The sequence below is a fragment of the Thamnophis elegans genome, chromosome 4 (genome assembly GCF_009769535.1).
Source record: "Thamnophis elegans isolate rThaEle1 chromosome 4, rThaEle1.pri, whole genome shotgun sequence".
NCBI lineage: Eukaryota > Metazoa > Chordata > Lepidosauria > Squamata > Colubridae > Thamnophis > Thamnophis elegans.
Genome location: NC_045544.1, coordinates 131,188,450 through 131,206,075, shown reverse-complemented (window position 1 = coordinate 131,206,075; position 17,626 = coordinate 131,188,450). Strand labels below are relative to the sequence as shown.

At 44.2% G+C, this 17,626-nt stretch overlaps 1 protein-coding gene across 2 annotated transcripts in view; it reads left to right on the top strand.

The window, feature by feature from the left end:
- The first annotated feature begins 5,408 nt into the window (after positions 1 to 5,408).
- Positions 5,409 to 17,626, top strand: part of LOC116508320 (kinase suppressor of Ras 1-like) — a 181,301-nt gene continuing 169,083 nt past the window's right edge. For both annotated transcript variants that reach the window (XM_032216890.1, XM_032216889.1), the window contains exon 1: positions 5,409 to 5,779. In XM_032216890.1, the coding sequence (XP_032072781.1) occupies positions 5,489 to 5,779 (291 nt within the window). In that variant the 5' untranslated portion in view covers positions 5,409 to 5,488. The remainder of the gene's footprint in view (positions 5,780 to 17,626) is intronic.

Genomic DNA, 17,626 nt, shown 5'->3' with positions numbered 1-17,626 from the left:
CAACAGTTCATGTAGTGATCGTTCAACCTTACAACAGCTCTGCCAGCAAAAACAGGCTCCCGAGCTCCGTTTTCAGCTGCGATGGCCTCCTGCAATCCTCTGCCAGTGAAAATGGAGCTCGGGAGGGTCGCACGCAGCCCTGCCGAACTCCATTTCCGCTGGCAGAGGCACTGCAGGCTGGTCCTTTGCTGTTTCCAGGGGGGCCCTGTGGCCAGATCTAAGCGCCCCGTGGGCTGAATCCGGCCCCTGGGCCTTGAGTTTGACACCCCTGCCCTAGGACCAATTTATGCGGCTGATAGCCACTTATTGAAGGGGCTAAGAAAGGGGAATGAAGATGTTATAGAAGCTTGAGGGCATACCTATGAGATGTGCAATTTGAAAAGATTTCCAGTGTGTTAGAATTTAGGATGCATCCATACCATCCATCCATCCACAATATCTATCTATCTATCTATCTATCTATCTATCTATCTATCTATCTATCTATCTATCTATCTATCTATCTATCTATCATCTATCTATCTATCTATCTATCATCTACCTATCTATCTATCTATCTATCTATCTATCATCTATCAATCAATCAATCAATCAATCAATCAATCATAGATAGAGAATATGGTAGTTGTGTTCAACAAAAGCATAGTCTTATGCTGGCTAAGATAATTGCATAATACAGAATCATTGCTTTAGGCAAAACTATGAAGTTTTATTTATACTTATTCAAAATATTTCCAAGATAACTTTCAAGGTTAGGAATTCTCCCCAAGCAACTCACAATAAAACTTCATGCTATGAAAACCACATAAAATCACTCAGTGCTGATAAAATCCCCAGATGTTTTCAAGAGTGAAAACTTTTCACCCAGTCAATACAGTACTAAGGAGGGGGGTGAGTGGGGAGCCAAGGCGTAGATGCAGTTCAAACTAGACTTGATTTATACAGTACATTCCACTGAAAAAAAGGTATTTTCAAGTTTTCTCTTTAGAAATTGAGCAACAGAGCCAGTCCCTTAATCATCTCTGTTGCTCTTCTCTGCACTCTTCCTAGAGTTTCCACATCTTTTTTACCTCATGGCGACCAAAACCGAATGCAGTAATGGTGGCCAGGACCCCATTGAAAAATGGCAGGAGTTCAGTCACAGCCACCATCTTTACTTTGACAGAAGTGGTTTGATGATGATACCCAGAAGTACAAACTAGCTAATCATGTTTCAACCATGCTATGATGAAATGTGTTTTTTGAGTCAGAGAAGGAGGACTGCTCACCAATTACAAAACATATGATTGATTCCCAGTAAAGAATAAGAACCTCAAAGGAACTCCGGCTTGATTGTATTTGGTACATGTTGAAATAGAGAAGTGCTTATAATAGGCTTTCAAGATTCTGCTACTACAACATCCAAAGTTCACTAAATCACATTTGTGACTCCTAGCAACTCTTGATCCCTACCTTGCAGGGCTGATGCAAGCATTCCACTGTTTGCAAATTGCACCTTGAATAATGTATCGGCAAGACCCCAGGCAGAGAACATTAGGAAACTGCATTCAGTTTTGGTCACCACAATGTAAAAAGATGTGGAGACTTTAGAAATAGTGCAGAGAAGAGCAACAAAGATGATTAGGGGACTGGAGACCAAAACATATGAAGAACGGTTGCAGGAACTGGGTATGTCTAGTTTAATGAAAAGAAGGACCAGGGGAGACATGATAGCAGTCTTCCAATATCTCAGGGTTTGCCACAAAGAAAAGTGAGTCCAGCTATTCTCCAAAGCACCTGAGGGTAGGACAAGAAGCAATGGGTGGAAACTAATCAAGGAGAGAAGCAACCTAGAACTAAGGAGGAATTCCTGACAGATTAATTAGTGGAACAACTTGCCTCCAGAAGTTATGAATGCTCCAACACTGGAAGTTTTTAAGCAGAGATTGGATTTCCACTTGTCTGAATTGGTACAGTTTCCTGCCTAGGCAGGGGGTTGGACTAGAAGACCTCCAAGGTCCCTTGCAACTCTGTTATTCTATTCTCTTCTATATTCTGGGTAAAGACTCCAGGGCCCCATTTAGACCTAATAAGATCCTAAACCAGTGTTTCTCAACCTTGGCACCTTTAAGATGCATAAATTTCGATTCCCAGAATCTGCCAGAATTCTGGGAGTCTAAGTCCACGCATCTGAAGATGTCACGGTTGAGATACATTGCCTTGGGAAGCTGTAGAAATTCCCCTAGTGGAATATTAACAGACAACAAAGCATTAGAATGACTGAACATGGCAAGAAGGTCATAATACATAACAAACCAGGATGAGATGTCTTGAACGGAGGGCACGGATGCCACGCAGAAACAAAGCAGCCATTCAATTAGTAACCATTCAAAGTTAAAACAGCACTGAAAAAATGTGACTTAGGACCGTTTTTTCATGCCTACAACTGTTGCAGCATCCCCATGGACATGTGATCAAAATTCAAATAGCTGGCAACTGATTCATATTTATGACAATTGCAGTGTCCCAAAATCATGTGATCACCTCTTGCAAGTTTTTGATGAGCAAAATCAACAGGGAAACCACATTGGCTTCAAAAGCTGTGTTACTAACTTCATAACTGCAGTGATTCACTTAACAACTGCGGTGAGAAAGGCCGTAAAAAGGGGCAAAGCTCACTTTACAAATGTCCTGTTTAGCAACGAAAATTTTGGGCTCAGTTGTGATCGTAAGTTGAGAGCTGCCTCTACTGTCCTTCTGCTAGCTTCTGACAAGTCGGTTTCCTGGATTTGCATAACACAGCAAAGCATAAATCAATCGTACAAGCAATATTTCTCTTGCACACTGAGTCACACATTTGCCAACCGCCTTTGAGCTGGGCCTGAGTTGTGTAAACCCAGCCCATGTGCCTAGTTACAGTTTTGTGGAAAGCAGCTGAGGAAACCATGGGTGGGCCCCACAAAACTGTGAGAAAGATTGTGTTCCGACAACACATTACCAAATAAAACTAAAGAAGCCTTCCTTTGCAAGTTGCTTTGACCTCCAGGAAGAAAATCTGGCTACAAATAAAAAACAAAAACACATTGACCTACAGTTAATTAAACCATGGTTTGCTGAATGAACCAGGGTGTCAGGGATTGCACAAGACAATGGACCACAAATTAATGAGCCAAACTAGACATTCAAGTTTATGATTCAACTGTGTCATGTGAAGCTAGAAACGTAGAATGAATCGAGGATGCTCATCTAGAATTGGTATAGGTTCTTCTACTTATAACTACATACTTATAACTTATAGTTATAACTATAGGAGATGTGGTGACTCAGTGGCTAAGATGCTGAGCCTGTCGATCAGAAAGGTTGGCAGTTCAAATCCCTAGCACCGTGTCAGAAATAAAATTCTCAAGGAGACCATGAACAATAAAAAGCAGATTTATTTAAAATACAATTGTATACAAGCTTTTGCAAAAGGATTCTCAATCATGAAAGATAGAAAGAGAATGTCAGATAGATCTGAATACATGGCTTAAATACATTTTGGAGTAAGAGTCCATCCATATTACATGTTCATGTTATACAATCTTCTGGAGCTCATGTTACTTGTCCCAGCTTCTGCCAACCTAGCAGTTCGAAAGCAGGTAAAAATGCAAGTAGAAAAATAGGAACCACCTTTGGTGGGAAGGTAACAGTGTTCCATGCGCCTTTGGCAATTAGTAATGCCAACCACATGACCACAGAGACGTCTTCGGACAGTGTTGGCTCTCCAGCTTTGAAACAGAGATGAGCATCACCTCCTAGAGTCAGGAAAGGCTAACACATATGTGCGAGGGGAACCTTTGATTTTACTCCTACTTGAGCAGGGGGCTGGACTAGAAGACCTCCAAGGTCCCTTCCAGCTCTATTCTATTCTAAAGCTGGAGGGTTGAAGCCAACCACGGTTTTGCAGCAGAGGAAAAGAACTGGGCCTATTGTTCGTTCAAAAATGTCCAACCTTGGCCACTTGTAAGACTGATGTACTTCAATTCCCAGAATTTTCCAGCTAGCCAGGCTGTCTGGACTGAGAATTCTGGGAACTGAAGTCCAGAAAGCTTAAAATTGCCAAAGTTGGTCATCCCCTGTATTAGGTCTATCAATTTAGGTATGTGGTTATAACTAAGTGCCATACAAAAATTTGCTCCCACCACAACAACAATTGTGTAAGGTAGTCTAAGCTGGCAGGGAAGGGGCTGACCAAAAGAAGGGTTGCAGGAACTGGATATGTCTATTTAATGAAAAGAAGGACTAGGGGAGACATGATAGCAGTGTTCCTATATCTGAGGGGCTGCCACAAACAAGAGGGAGTCAAGCTATTCTCCAAAACACCTGAGGGTGAGGATAAGAAGCAATGGAGAGAAACTAATCAAGAAGAGAAGCAACCTAGAACTAAGGAGAAATGTCCAGATAGAACAATTAATCAGTGGAACAACTTGCCTCCAGAAGTTGTGAATGCCCCAACACTGGAAGTCTTTAAGAAGATGCTGGACAACTCTTTGTCTGAAGTGGTGTAGGGTTTTTTGCCTAAGCAGGGGATTGGACTAGAAGACCTCCAAGGTCCCTTCCAACTCGGTTATTACATTACATTATATTATATTATATTAAAAGGAGCTTCCAGGGCTGGGGGGTGCCCCCCTCCCAAATCCTCCTCCCTCCAAATCTTGACCCACCATCTGATCCGACTTACGACCTCACTTTTCTTCCTTCAAAACCACTTCCGATGCCCCCCTCCTTCTCCTACCACCCAATCTAACGGGCCTTTATTATTACGTTTCTCCCGGGCAGGCTGGCCAAATTGGGGCTACTTTGGTTTGCAGACTCCCACAGAGGGCGGGGAAGGAGGATGCTGCGGGCTGTGTCTGTGTCTGTGAGAGAGAGAGGCGGGGCCTAGCTCTTCCTCTCCCTCTCATTAAAACTACAACTCCCAGCATCCCATTCGGCTTCGACCTGACGCCAGCTGATAGAGGGATTTATTTATCTATTTATTTAAATATTTTTTTAAAAAAGGAAAAGAAGCTTGGAGGAGAGAAAGCCAGACGGGGCGAGTTTGCAGCGGCGGCGGCTGAATAATTTTTGCGGGGCTCTTCTTAGAGACACCCCTCCCACCCCACATCCAAACCAAAATCACCCTCCCCTTGCCTTGCTTGGAAGACGCGAGGGCTCCGCGGGGGCGATGTGCAAGCGGTGCCCTCCGTCCCTTTTCCCGCGGATGCCCCCATCCACTCGAAGGCGCATCTTCCCCGGGCACTGAAAAAAAAAAAAAAAGCGGCCGGTGCAATAAAAGCGGCGGCGGCGGCGGCGCTGCTGCTGCTGCAAAAGCTCCTGCAGCCCCGATCCTTTCCCTCGGGACTCGAAGGGGCAGCCGGAGCCGGGCCGGAACCCTTCCCTCCCTCCTGCCCGCCCTCCCTCCCCTCCCTCGCTCGCTCGCTCCGGCGCAGGGCAGCCCTCTGGCAAGCAGCCGCCCTGATGCCGAGACATGGATAGAGCCACGGTCGCGCGTGGAGGTGCCCAGAGGATGGTCGAGAGGAAGGAAGGCGGTGGCGGAGCAGCAGCTGGAGGAGGAAGAGGAGGAGGAGGAGAAGGAGGCGGCGGTGGTGGCTGCCGCCGATCTCGGGCAGCCGGGTTGTTGGGCCGAGCCGGCTACGCTCTTCAGCAATGCGGGCAGCTTCAGGACCTGATCGACATCTCGCTCTCCAGCTTGCAGGGGCTCCGCACCAAGTGCGCCGCGTCCAACGACCTTACGCAGCAGGAGATCCGCACCCTGGAGGTACGCAAGAGCCGGGCGATCCTCCGCCCTACCTACCCACCCACCCACCCGCGAAAGGGCGCCCCCGGGTGCAGCCCCTCGCTTGCAAAGATCTCCACGCGCACCAGGACGCGCAAAGCAGAAGCGCCTGGCTTCACCCCCCCCCCCGGCTCGTTGCTGCCCCCTGGAGGGTCTCGGGGGCTTTGCAGCTCTCTTCCCTTGGTCCTGCTTTGGGAGTAGCTGAGAGGGTGGGTGGGATTTTTTTTTTTTTAGCGTGGGTCGGTGGGCGTTCAATCCTCTCCTTCCCGGAGGAGTTTTTTTCCAGGCACGTCAGAGATGTGCGGGGGGGTGGGTGATGGTGGTGTAAACTTTCCCTGCCTTTCCTGAAAGCAACTGTCTCCCAAAAGGGGTTTAACCGATTAACAGGGTTGGAAGGGACCGTGGAGGTCATCTAGTCCAACCCCCTGCTCAAGCAAGAGACCCTACACCATTTCTGACAAATGGCAGTCCAGTCTCTTCTTGAAAGTCTCAAGTGATGAACGTCCCATAATTTCTGAAGGCAACTCCATGGGTTTGGTTGCTCTCACTGTCAGAAAATGTCTCCTTGTTTCTAGGTTGAATCTCTCCTTGGTCAGTTTCCATCCATTATTCCTTGTCTGACCTTTGGGTGCCTTGGAAAATAGCTTGACCCCCTCCTCTCTCGGGCAGCCCCTCAAATATTGGAAGACTGCTATCATGTCTCCCCTGGTGCTTCTCTTCACTAGAATAGCCATGCCCAGTTCCTGCAACCGTTCCTCCTATGTTTTAGCCTCCAGTCCCCTAATCATCTTTGTTGCTCTTCTCTGCACTTTTTCTACAGTCTCAACATCTTTTTTATAGTGTGGCGACCAAAACTGGATGCAGTACTCTAGGTGTGGCCTTACTAGGGCTTTATAGAGTGGTATTAGTACCTCCCTTGATCTTGATTGTATCCCTCTGTTAATGCAATTTAGGATTGCATTGGCTTTTATTGAAGAGTTCTTTTGAGGGGGTGGGATACCTAATACTTAGGATTGTGGTGCCCTATGGCTACTTAAGATAGCTCTCTCCCCTCAAAAGAACCCTTCAGTAAACCCATTTTAGAAGACAGTTGCTTCAGTAGATAAGATCCCAAAGAGAGATGGTGCGGGGGTTTCTTGCCACTCGTGGAGGTGATGAGGAAAAAAAGAGGGTGATGAGTTTTGTCTTTAATGAATCGAAAAGGCGCAAGAGGGTAACTTAGGAGTGCATTTGGATCTTGCTGGAATCTTAATTATACCCCCTTCCCCAACATAATTTACCCATAATTTACTTCACTTTCCTGGGAGCTATTTACTCAGCAGTAACTTCCCCTGTTTGAAGCAATCTTATCTCGGTGCGAGTGAACTATAATATTGCGGACTTATCTTATTCTCTTTAGCTGCTTTGACAAGGTGTCATATAATCCTTGGTTGACTTAACCGTGGTTAACTGAATTCACCCAATATGCTGAGTTCACAAGACACACTGAACCAGGGATTTGACTTTGGTCCAAAACACTAAACCTCATCCAACCTTCTTTTAACCTAACCCAGGGGTCCGCAACCTTAAACACTCCCGAGTCATTTGGACCTGTCTCCCACAGAAAAGAAAACACCAGAACCATAAAACCCTTTTGACATCTAAAATGAAGATAGCACTGCAATATTTTTACTGTTGTCTTTGTTACATTTGTGTTGTATTTGTGCTGATAAATAATATTGGGATTCTGTCTGGATGGTCGCTTGTGACGAGCTGATAGACAGAGAATTGAAGCAGTGAGCTTCCTCCCATATTTGGGCATACCAGGGGTTGTGACACTAATTACATACCTATTTCCCTGGCTCAGCTGATAAAGGAGGAGAGCCTGTGGCTTAGTGGTTAACACATCTGCCTAATATGTAATACAGCCCAGGTTCGAATCCCAGTAAGGGTATGGCTAGCTGATGAGAGCTAAATAGCTTGAACTAGATCTATACTAGTCTCCCTTTATTTATTTATCAGCACAAATACAACGGTATATATACCTTTATTATGCTATGTATAAAAGAACTATAGTCTGTTGCATTTATGAAATCAATGAACTGCTACAGAGAAAACAATTTTTTATTTGTGACACTAATTACATACCTATTTCCCTGACTCAGCTGATAACGGAGGAGAGCCTGTGGCTTAGTGGTTAACACATCTGCCTAATATGTAATACAGCCCAGGTTCGAATCCCAGTAAGGGTATGGCTAGCTGATGAGAGCTAAATAGCTTGAACTAGATCTATACTAGTCTCCCTTTATTTATTTATCAGCACAAATACAACGGTATATATACCTTTATTATGCTATGTATAAAAGAACTATAGTCTGTTGCATTTATGAAATCAATGAACTGCTACAGAGAAAACAAATTTTTATTTCTGCATTCAACAAAAACATTTTGAACTCCAAAAATGGGTGCACCCATCTTTTTCTGTATGGATGAGTTAATTTATATTGCCATCATCCAGTCCATCATTTCCCCTGTGGAAATGATAGATGCTGGAGAATTGTTTTCCCTTCAGTCTTCTCCCACCTGTTGTGGAAAGGTGAGCCGCCTTGCAGTACACAGGTATATATCCAGAAAAAAAGGTACTTCTTTTTCAACACATGCTGCTGTTTATTGAAGCATGTTGGTTTAGAGAGAGAGGCAGCTTTCTTATTTTGCCTGAAAATAAATTCCTCCAAGCAACGGTTCAAGCAGCCTAAACAACAGAAAACACTTGATAATAGAGAAACTCCCAAGAGAGGGATCCAAATGGCTTTTTGCCAATCTTTCCTAAACTGGCTTATTTTTTATAAACACATATTTTCTTGGGGAAGGAAAAAAAAAGGCATGTGTATATAATGGAGTGTCTCAATGCATTCCATGCTGCAAGGAAAGGAAATGCACTCTTCTCGACTTGTTAGAGGTGGAGATAAGTGACTATCTTCCTGCAACAATAGATTTTTTTTAAGGGAGGGGATTTCTCTGCCCCCTTCCTGCTTGGATATTTTTGACTCCACTTGGTGGCCTTTACTGAGACAGGACATTCTGACAACTTGGGGTGCATTTATTTGTTTAGAGGTGGGGGAAATGAAGAAAATTAGCTCCTGTTTTTGTTTGCGTTCTCTCTATTTGCATAATACGCTAGACCAAACCAAGCAACAATATTTTTAACATGTGAACTCAGCTTGTCTTGGTGATTTGGGGTAGAGGTATTCCTCGACTAACAACCACATTTGAACCCCCAATATTTATGTTGCTAAGTGAGAAATGTGTTAAAGGAGTGTTGGAAGAAATGTCCTTCTGGGTTCAGCTCCAAGTGGGGAAAAAGACACTGGAGACATGGAGGCTGCTTGGAAAGATGGTTTATTGGTGGACAGGACCACATGGCTTGAGTCCTGAACAGAAAAGGGGGATCGCATGTTTCAACGTTGGGTGAAGAAGAAGAGAAGAAGAGAAGGGCTGAAAGTTCCTGGTTTTATACTCTCTGTTCGGCCTCACCTCTCTGTTTCCTGTTCCTGTGTAAGAAATGTATTCTGATTGGTTGTCAGATTCCCATGGGGCCATGCAGGGGGAACTCTTTAGGTTGTGCTTTGAGTCCAAGTTTGAGTTTCCAGATGCCATGTAGTGAGTGGGGTAAAGGGCTAATACTATCACGCCTTAATCCCATCACTCTGGATCTGAAGGGGAAAACCCTTTGTTATGTAGAATAGACTGGCTTGGGCATTTTAATGGCCCATTAAGGAAAGTGGGGGCTGTTAAGAGTGAGTCTGTTTCCTCCCTAAAAACATGTTTCTCCATTTCCAATCCAGGGGAATGTAATATTCTGCCTTTTCAATATTTCAATATTTCCTAGGATATTTCATTTTTCTAGGAGACGGCTGGGTGCTAACTTCCTACAGGAGTTTTGCCCTGTTTTACAACTTAGAGCCGAGGTGGCGCAGTGGTTAAATGCAGCACTGCAGGCTACTTCAGCTGACTGCAGTTCGGCTGTTCAAATCTCACGGGCTCAGGGTTGACTCAGCCTTCCAGCCTTCCGAGGTGGGTAAAATGAGGACCCGGATTGTTGTTGGGGGCAATATGCTGACTCTGTAAACCGCTTAGAGAGCGCTGAAAGCCCTATGAAGCGGTATGTAAGTCTAACTGCTATTGCTATTGCTATTTTCTTGCTACATTTGTTAAGTGAATCACTGCAGTTGTTAAATAAGTAACACGGTTGTTAAGTGAAGCGGAGTTCCTCATTGACTTTGCTTGTCAGAAGGTCACAAGAGGGGAATCACTTTATTACGAGGCACTGCAATCATACATGTGAGTCAGTTCTCAAGCATCCGAATGTAAATCACATGTCCACGGGGATGCTGTAATGATCATAAGTGTGAAAAATTGTCATAAGTCTTTTTTTCAATGCCATTGGTCAATAAGCGAGTTGTTGCAAATCAAGGACTACTTGTGGGCTGTTCAAACTCAGAAAAATGGGTTGAGTGAACCCAGTTAAGTTTAGTGCTGCACCTTGACTTATCTCAGAAGAAAAAATTAAGTTGGGTCCTTGGTGCTTTCTTGCCTTGATTGCAGACATTTCATTACCCAACTAGGTAACATCTTCAGTATTAGAAGGGAGAGGAGTTTGCTCCGTCTTTATATATGATGACTTGTCTTGTCATTGTAGGTGGGAGTGTTGTTGTTTTTCTTGGCAGTTTGTTTGTCTCAGTTGGTAGCTCCTTGATTGAGGCATTGTTTACTGCTTGATTGTGGATCTGGTATTAATCCTGGTGTTAATCCCTGCTTATTCGAGTGTTGATTGCTGGCCAAGAGGGTGTTTTGGTCATTTTATTTCCTTTTTAGTTTTTGGATTGTCTTTCTTGAACAGAGTGTAAATGTAGGTTATTTTATGTGCCTATTAATGGCTGATATGTCCGCGTATTAGCTTTCCACAAATTCCCTAGAGTTTTTGGACTTAGCTTGGTGTAGGATGCTGACAGTTGTGTATTCAATTAAGGAGTTTTCATCATGTCTTCTGGCTGTTAGTTGGCATTCATGGATGCGCTCTGGTAATAATCTGCCCGTCTGTCCTGCATAGAACTTGTTACAGCAGGATTAAAATGTTAGGGGTTAACAAGTTAATAATAGGGTTGGTCCTGATTGATACACAGATATGAGCCTGCTGGGATATAACCGAGGTTGTGGGCTTAAATAGAAAATAGGAAGAAAATCCTGAAAGAAGGGAAAGATTTTCATATGGGTGTCAAAATAAACACTCTACATAAGTGATCAACTGGAGTCATGTTCATTCTGCAGAGTCTTTGCTTTTTGTGTGTGGATAATTGTATCTTCCTGCCTGTTTTATCCATGAGAAACAACAGGCGTTATTTTGATTTGAGTGTTAAGCTCATCACGTTATAAAGCTTCCCAACCCTCCCTTCCAAATTCCGAAAGGAAAAAAGGATATTAACTGCTCTTAAATAAATGAAGGAAGCGCAGGAAGTTTGTGCCAAATTAAATTTTTGTTCATGCCCTCAAAGCAGACCAGGCAATCTTCTGGAAAAGCTTTATTCAAGAGGGGCGCCTCGGTTTTGCAAATGATCCCATTAGCACTTCCTGGTGCTCACATTTCTGAACTTGCAAATACCCCCTTCTGCCTTCCCTCCCCCCCCCCCCCCTGGATTAGCCTGGCATGCTTAACCAGGTCAATAGCAGGGTAAGCCTACTGTGGAAACATAAGCAGCAGGTCAGCAATGGAACAGCATCTAAGTCTTACCTGTCTGTCCTCCAAGAAAAAGAGCCTGAAGGCTAGACAGGCAAGAAATTTGGGCAGTGTTGCAAACTCTCCAGCATGGCACCCATAACTGATGGACACTCTTCAACTCCTATCTCCTGCTGCTCTAACAATAGGGAAGGGTTCATTTCCATATTAAATCCTTCTCCATGTTCTCCTTATATTAAGGATTTAAAAGATCATCCAAGCAAAAATGTAGAAAGAATAGAGTACAATAGAATAACAGACTTGGAAGGGACCTTGGAGGTCTTCAACCCCTTGCTCAGGCAGGAAACCCTATGCCACTTCAGGCAAATGGTTATCCAATATCTTCTTTAAAAAATCCAGTGTTGGAGCATTCATAACTTCTGAAGGCAAGTTGTTCCTCTGATTAATTGTTCTAGCTGTCAGGAAATTTATTCTAGATTGCTTCTCTCCTTGATTAGTTTCCATCCATTGCTTCTTGTCCTGCCCTCAGGTGCTTTGGAGAATAGCTTGACTCCCTCTTCTTTGTAGCAGCCCCTGAGATATTGGAAGACTGCTATCATGATACTTCTAGTCCATCTTTTCATTAAATTAAACATACCCAATTCCAGCAACTGTTCTTTATACGTTCTAGCCTCCAGTCCCCTACTCATCTTTGTTACCCTTCTCTTCATTCTTTCTAGAGCCTCAACATCTTTTTTACATTGTGGTGACCAAAACTGGATGCCATTTTCCAAGTGTGGCCTTACCAAGGCATTATAAAATGGTAATAACACTTTACATGATCTTGATTTTATCCCTCTGTTAATGCAGCCTAGAACCGTGTTGGCTTTTTTGGTAGCTGCTGCACACGGCTGGCTCATATTTAAGTGATTATCCACTAGGACTCCAAGATCCCTTTCACAGTTACTATTATTGAGCAAGTACCACCTATACCAGGGGTGGCAAACTTGCAATGACACATCATCATGTGACATATCACGACTTTTTTCCCCTTCGCTAAACCAGGGGTGGGCATGGCCAGCAGGTGAGGCATCTGGCCCGCAGGTCACGAGTTTCACATCCCCGACCTATACTTTTTGCACCGCTGAATTTCATTTTGTTAGATAGCATCCAAAGTACGCATGGATCCCCAGAGTGGCAGTTTTGTCATCCGCTAAATGTGATCCTTTATTGTCAGTAGAAGATGCTCTGTCCAGGTTAGTGACTGGCTGGATTAAATATTACAAATATGTCATGGAATTCACTGAGTTTATTTTCCTTTGGGTGGAAATGAGGGATTGATTTTTATGTAATGTGAGATTGGCAGATAATCTTGACCGGCTGCGCATGGAGAATAAATGTGTGGAACAGTGACTTAAGAATCCATCCATCTCAGTGTTTAGAACTTGGTTGTGATCATTTTGTCTACTATTCCAAGGGTCTGGCAACATGCCACACTCCTGTCGTGTAGACCCAAACAAGACAATGGGCATTATGGGTAGTCCTCTATTTATAACTATTCATTTAACGACGGTTCCAAGTTACGATGGCACTGAAGAAAATGTGAGGACTGGTCCTCACATTTCAACAACCGTCACAACATTCCTGTGGTCATGTGATCAAAATTCGGTGCTTTGCAACTGGCATGCATTTATGACTGCTGCTGCAGCATCCCAGGGTCATGGAACCAAAATTTGCGACCTCCCCATCTGGCTTCTGGCAAGCAAAGTCAATTGAAGAAGCAGAGTTTTTAATTATCTTGTGAATCCATTGCAAATTCTGGTCTCAACTGTGGTCATAAATCGAGGTCTCCCTGCGCAATTTGAGCCGTGGTGGCACAGTGGTTAGAGTGCAGTATTGCAGGCTACTTCTGCTGATCACTGGCTACCAGCCGTTTGGCAGAGTGAATCTCACCAGGCTCAAGATCGACTCAGTCTTCCATCCATCAGAGGTCAGTAAAATAAGGACCCCAGATGATGGGGGCAATATGCTGACTCTATAAACCGCTAAGAGAGGGCCATAAAGCACAGGAAAGAGGTCTATACCGTAAGTCTGTGTTTCTTAACCTTGGCAACTTGAAGATGTCCGGACTTCAATTCTCAGCGAATGCTGGCTGGGGAATTCTGGGAATTGAAGTCTGGACATCTTCAAGTTACCAAGGTTGAGAAACACTGGTCTAAGCGTTATTGGTCAGTGCTATTGCTAACTGAAAGGCATCACAGTAGGCTTTGCTTTCCTGCTTTCTTACTATTGTTATCCTGCCCGGTATTGTAATAAGAAGCTATCTAACCCAAACATTCCTCATTCCCATTATCAATCCTGGACTATCAGCAGAGAACATGTGTCATCCTTGGAAACATGTTCGTCTTTGTTAGAGCAGATCGGCAATGGAATCAGTCAACCAGAGAGGTGGTGACCTCTTAATTGGAGATCTTCAAGCGGAGATCCTTTCGTTTGAGAGCTTTTCCTAAAGATTACATCATGGGAAGCCGGGCTGTTGTGCTGCCAAGATAAATTTTGGCTGGAAAACAAGGCGTCGCAGAATCGGAATGACTGTTCTGTTTGCATATTGGTTTGAGGTTTGATACCTTTCCTTGATACCTAGGCTCTCGTTTTGGCCCTCGGAATCCTGCTGTAGGGATAGTTTTATAAGCTAGGTTATAAATAGGTGGTTTCTACATGTTCTACTTCTCTGTTGGATCCCCAACCTTTCTTTGTGGCTATTTCCATTTTTATTTTTATTTTTTTTAGTATCTTCAAATCAGATACTCCTAAGAGCCAAGGTGGCGCAGTGGTTAAATGCAGCACTGCAGGCTACTGCTAGATCAGCAGTTCGGCGGTTCAAATCTCACCGGCTCAGGGTTGACTCAGCCTTCCATCCTTCCGAGGTGGGTAAAATGAGGACCCAGATTGTTGGGGGCAATATGCTGACTCTCTGTAAACCGCTTAGAGAGGCCTGAAAGGCCTATGAAGCGGTATATAAGTCTACTGCTATAATGACTGGCTGGACAAATACCTGAAGTTTTCTTAACTGTCAGGGTTCCAAGTAACACCCCCCGAAAGAAAGAAGACCCTGAGGCTTGTGTTTCCTCAAAGTTCCATTTTATTAGATAAAAGTAAAGTTTTCCCTCGCACATATGTGCTAGACGTTCCCAACTCTAGGGGGCGGTGCTCATCTCCGTTTCAAAGCTGAAGAGCCAGCGCTGTCCGAAGACGTCTCCGTGGTCATGTGGTCGGCATGACTAAATGCCGAAGGCACATGGAACGCTGTTACCTTCCCACCAAAGGTGTTCCCTATTTTTCTACTTGCATTTTTTACGTGCTCTCGAACTGCTAGGTTGGCAGAAGCTGGGACAAGTAACGGGAGCTCACTCTGTTACGTGGCACTAGTGATTCAAACCGCCGAACTGCCGACCTTTCTGATTGACACGCTCAGCATCTTAGTCACTGAGCCACCACACCCCTTTCCGTTTTGTTAGAGATGTCATATTGGCACATCTGGGGAAACCCGGAATCTGAAAGTTTTCAGGTTTTCACCACTCCAAAAAAAGTTCAAGTCCCTGCCCAGCACCCACATGTCCGTCACCTGATCCAATCAGGCACCCTCCAAAATTGGAGATGCCTCCTAGTTACATCATCGCAGCTGCAGGGCAAGGTGGCCTTGACTCTCTGAGAAAAGAAGGTCATTTTGACTATATATCTCCCACACGCCATATAATTCCCTCTCCCATTTCCCCACAGTAGAAAATGTGGCAGGCCTGAAGGCCCAATGTAAAAGATGACTTCCAGGTCTGACATTGATTGGCAGGATTTCAGAAGTGGCTTCCACCTTCCTAGATTTGAGAGAGATGGGCTGGCCCAAGACCAGCCCATCTGATTTTTGCCCGAAGAGGAACTAGAACTCAAATTCATGGTCTTCTAACATATTCACCACTAAACTATGCTGGCTCTCTTTCCAGTCTTGGTCCTTACATTACCCTGTGATGTTGTGTAATTGCGTGCTTGGCCTCTATTGGGAGACAAGAAAATTAGGTCATTGGTAGTTTGTTGGAGATACTTAGTGGGGAAATTCAGTAGATTATGAGCTCTCTGAGCTGCAGTGGCGTTAGTGGATAGAGTGCAGTACTGCAGGCTGCTACTGCTGATCCCCAGCTGCCAGCAGTTTTGCAGATCGAATCTCACCAGGGTCAAGGTTGACTCAGCCTTCCATCCTTCCAAGGTCGGTAAAATGAGGACCCAGATTGTTGGGGGAAACATGCTGACTCTGTAAACCGCTTAGAGCATTGTGAAATGGTATATACCAGTAAGTCTAAGTGCTATTGCTATTATGTTAGAGTTGATATGGACACCTTGTAACCTACCATTTGTGGTTCATTTTAGTCATGCCCAGCCAACTTGGTTAATATCCAGGAATAAGGAGAGTTGATTTGCAATAGCTGTGATTGCACGTCACTCTATGTTGTGCAAACTGAGCCCATGGGATCAGTGTATGTTCCATGCATTGTGCAAAGTCAGATAATGGATTTAGCTAAGAAAGTCATAGATAACTGTTCTGACCCCCCTCTTCACTCGTTCACAAACGACAGTCAGACAGAACTTCAAAGAAAATATCTTTATGAGTCCTGGCTCAAGCTGGCTGTGAGCCCAAAAATAAACGTAGATAAAGTCTCTGGCAAAAAGTTACACAGCAAAAGCAAAAACAAAAAGCTCTTACAGCAAACCAGGTTTACAGAAAGCAACTCACTTATCCAAGTGCCTCTTTGAATCAGGTTTACAGAAAGCAACTCACTTATCCAAGTGCCTCTTTGAATCTCGAAACTGAACTCATGAACAAACGAATGATGAACCATGAACGACGTTGACTTCTGCAACTAAGGCATGGCACCATCCGTCTTTTATCTGCAGGAGAAGACCCTAACGAGCAACAGCTGCTCATTATTCCTGCATCCCGAAACAACTCACAGCAAGCTTCTGCTGAGTCACAACAGATAACTATGTCTTTCTATCTGATTTGATGTTTGATGCCCCAATTCCTACCCACTCTGGTCTGCTCACAAACTAAAATACATAAACAGATATGCACACAAAGAAAAAAAACCAAGTGAATAAGAACACTATTAAGAAAGTAATTTAAGAAATTGCGAAGTAACTTAGAAAATAGCAATCCAGACCACATACAATCTGTAACGGGGTGTGTGTGTCTTGTCTACTCAGCCCAAGTCCTGGGAGAACAGCGGGCCTTTATGGCCGTCTAAAATGTCAAAGGACTAGGAGCCATACGGATCTTGGGGGTGGGGAAAATCTCATTCCAGAGGGAAAGTGCAGTTATGGGGAAGGTGTACTTCCTGGGTCCCAAAAGATGACACCGTTTAATCAAAGAGACGTGAGGTGGAGACCCAAACTATCAAACTGTCCATGACTGGTCATGTGAATGCAGTCAAAAATCTGAAGAAATCACGTATGCCAACTTCTTTGTTGTAGCATCTTGAACGGTGGGGTTCTCGGTGATCTCTGAACTTGATCGTTTTTATTGCAAACATTTTATTACCCAGCTAGGTAATATTAGTGATGTTGCACTGATGACGTTAGCTAGCTGGGTAATGAAACGCCTGCAGAAAACACCAAGGACCTCTACAGTTTCGTGGCACGACAAAACCGCGCTCGACTAAGCCGCGCCCGATTAAACTGCGTCGCTGATGTCATCAACAGGGCGACAACAGTGAGCACGGAGAAAGAAGGGCACTTTAAATAGCGCTTTGAAAGCAAGCCGATTCAACTTAAGGTAAGGGTTAGGATTAGGTTTAGGGTTAGGTTAAGGGTTAGGTTTAGGGTTAGGTTTAGGGTTAGGTTAAGGGTTAGGTTTAGGGTTAGGTTTAGGATTAGGTTTAGGGGGGTTAGGTTTAGGTGTTAATTTTAGGTTTAGCGTTTACAGCGTGCTTCTGTCTCTGCGCTGTTGTCGCCCTGTTGATGATGTCAGCTACGCGGTTTCGTCGAGCGCGCTTTAGTCGAACGCGGTTTTGTGGTGGAACCTACAGTTTAATCCCGAAATCTTCTATTTCATTTCCCCGAAAATAAGACAGGGTCTTATTTTCTTTTGA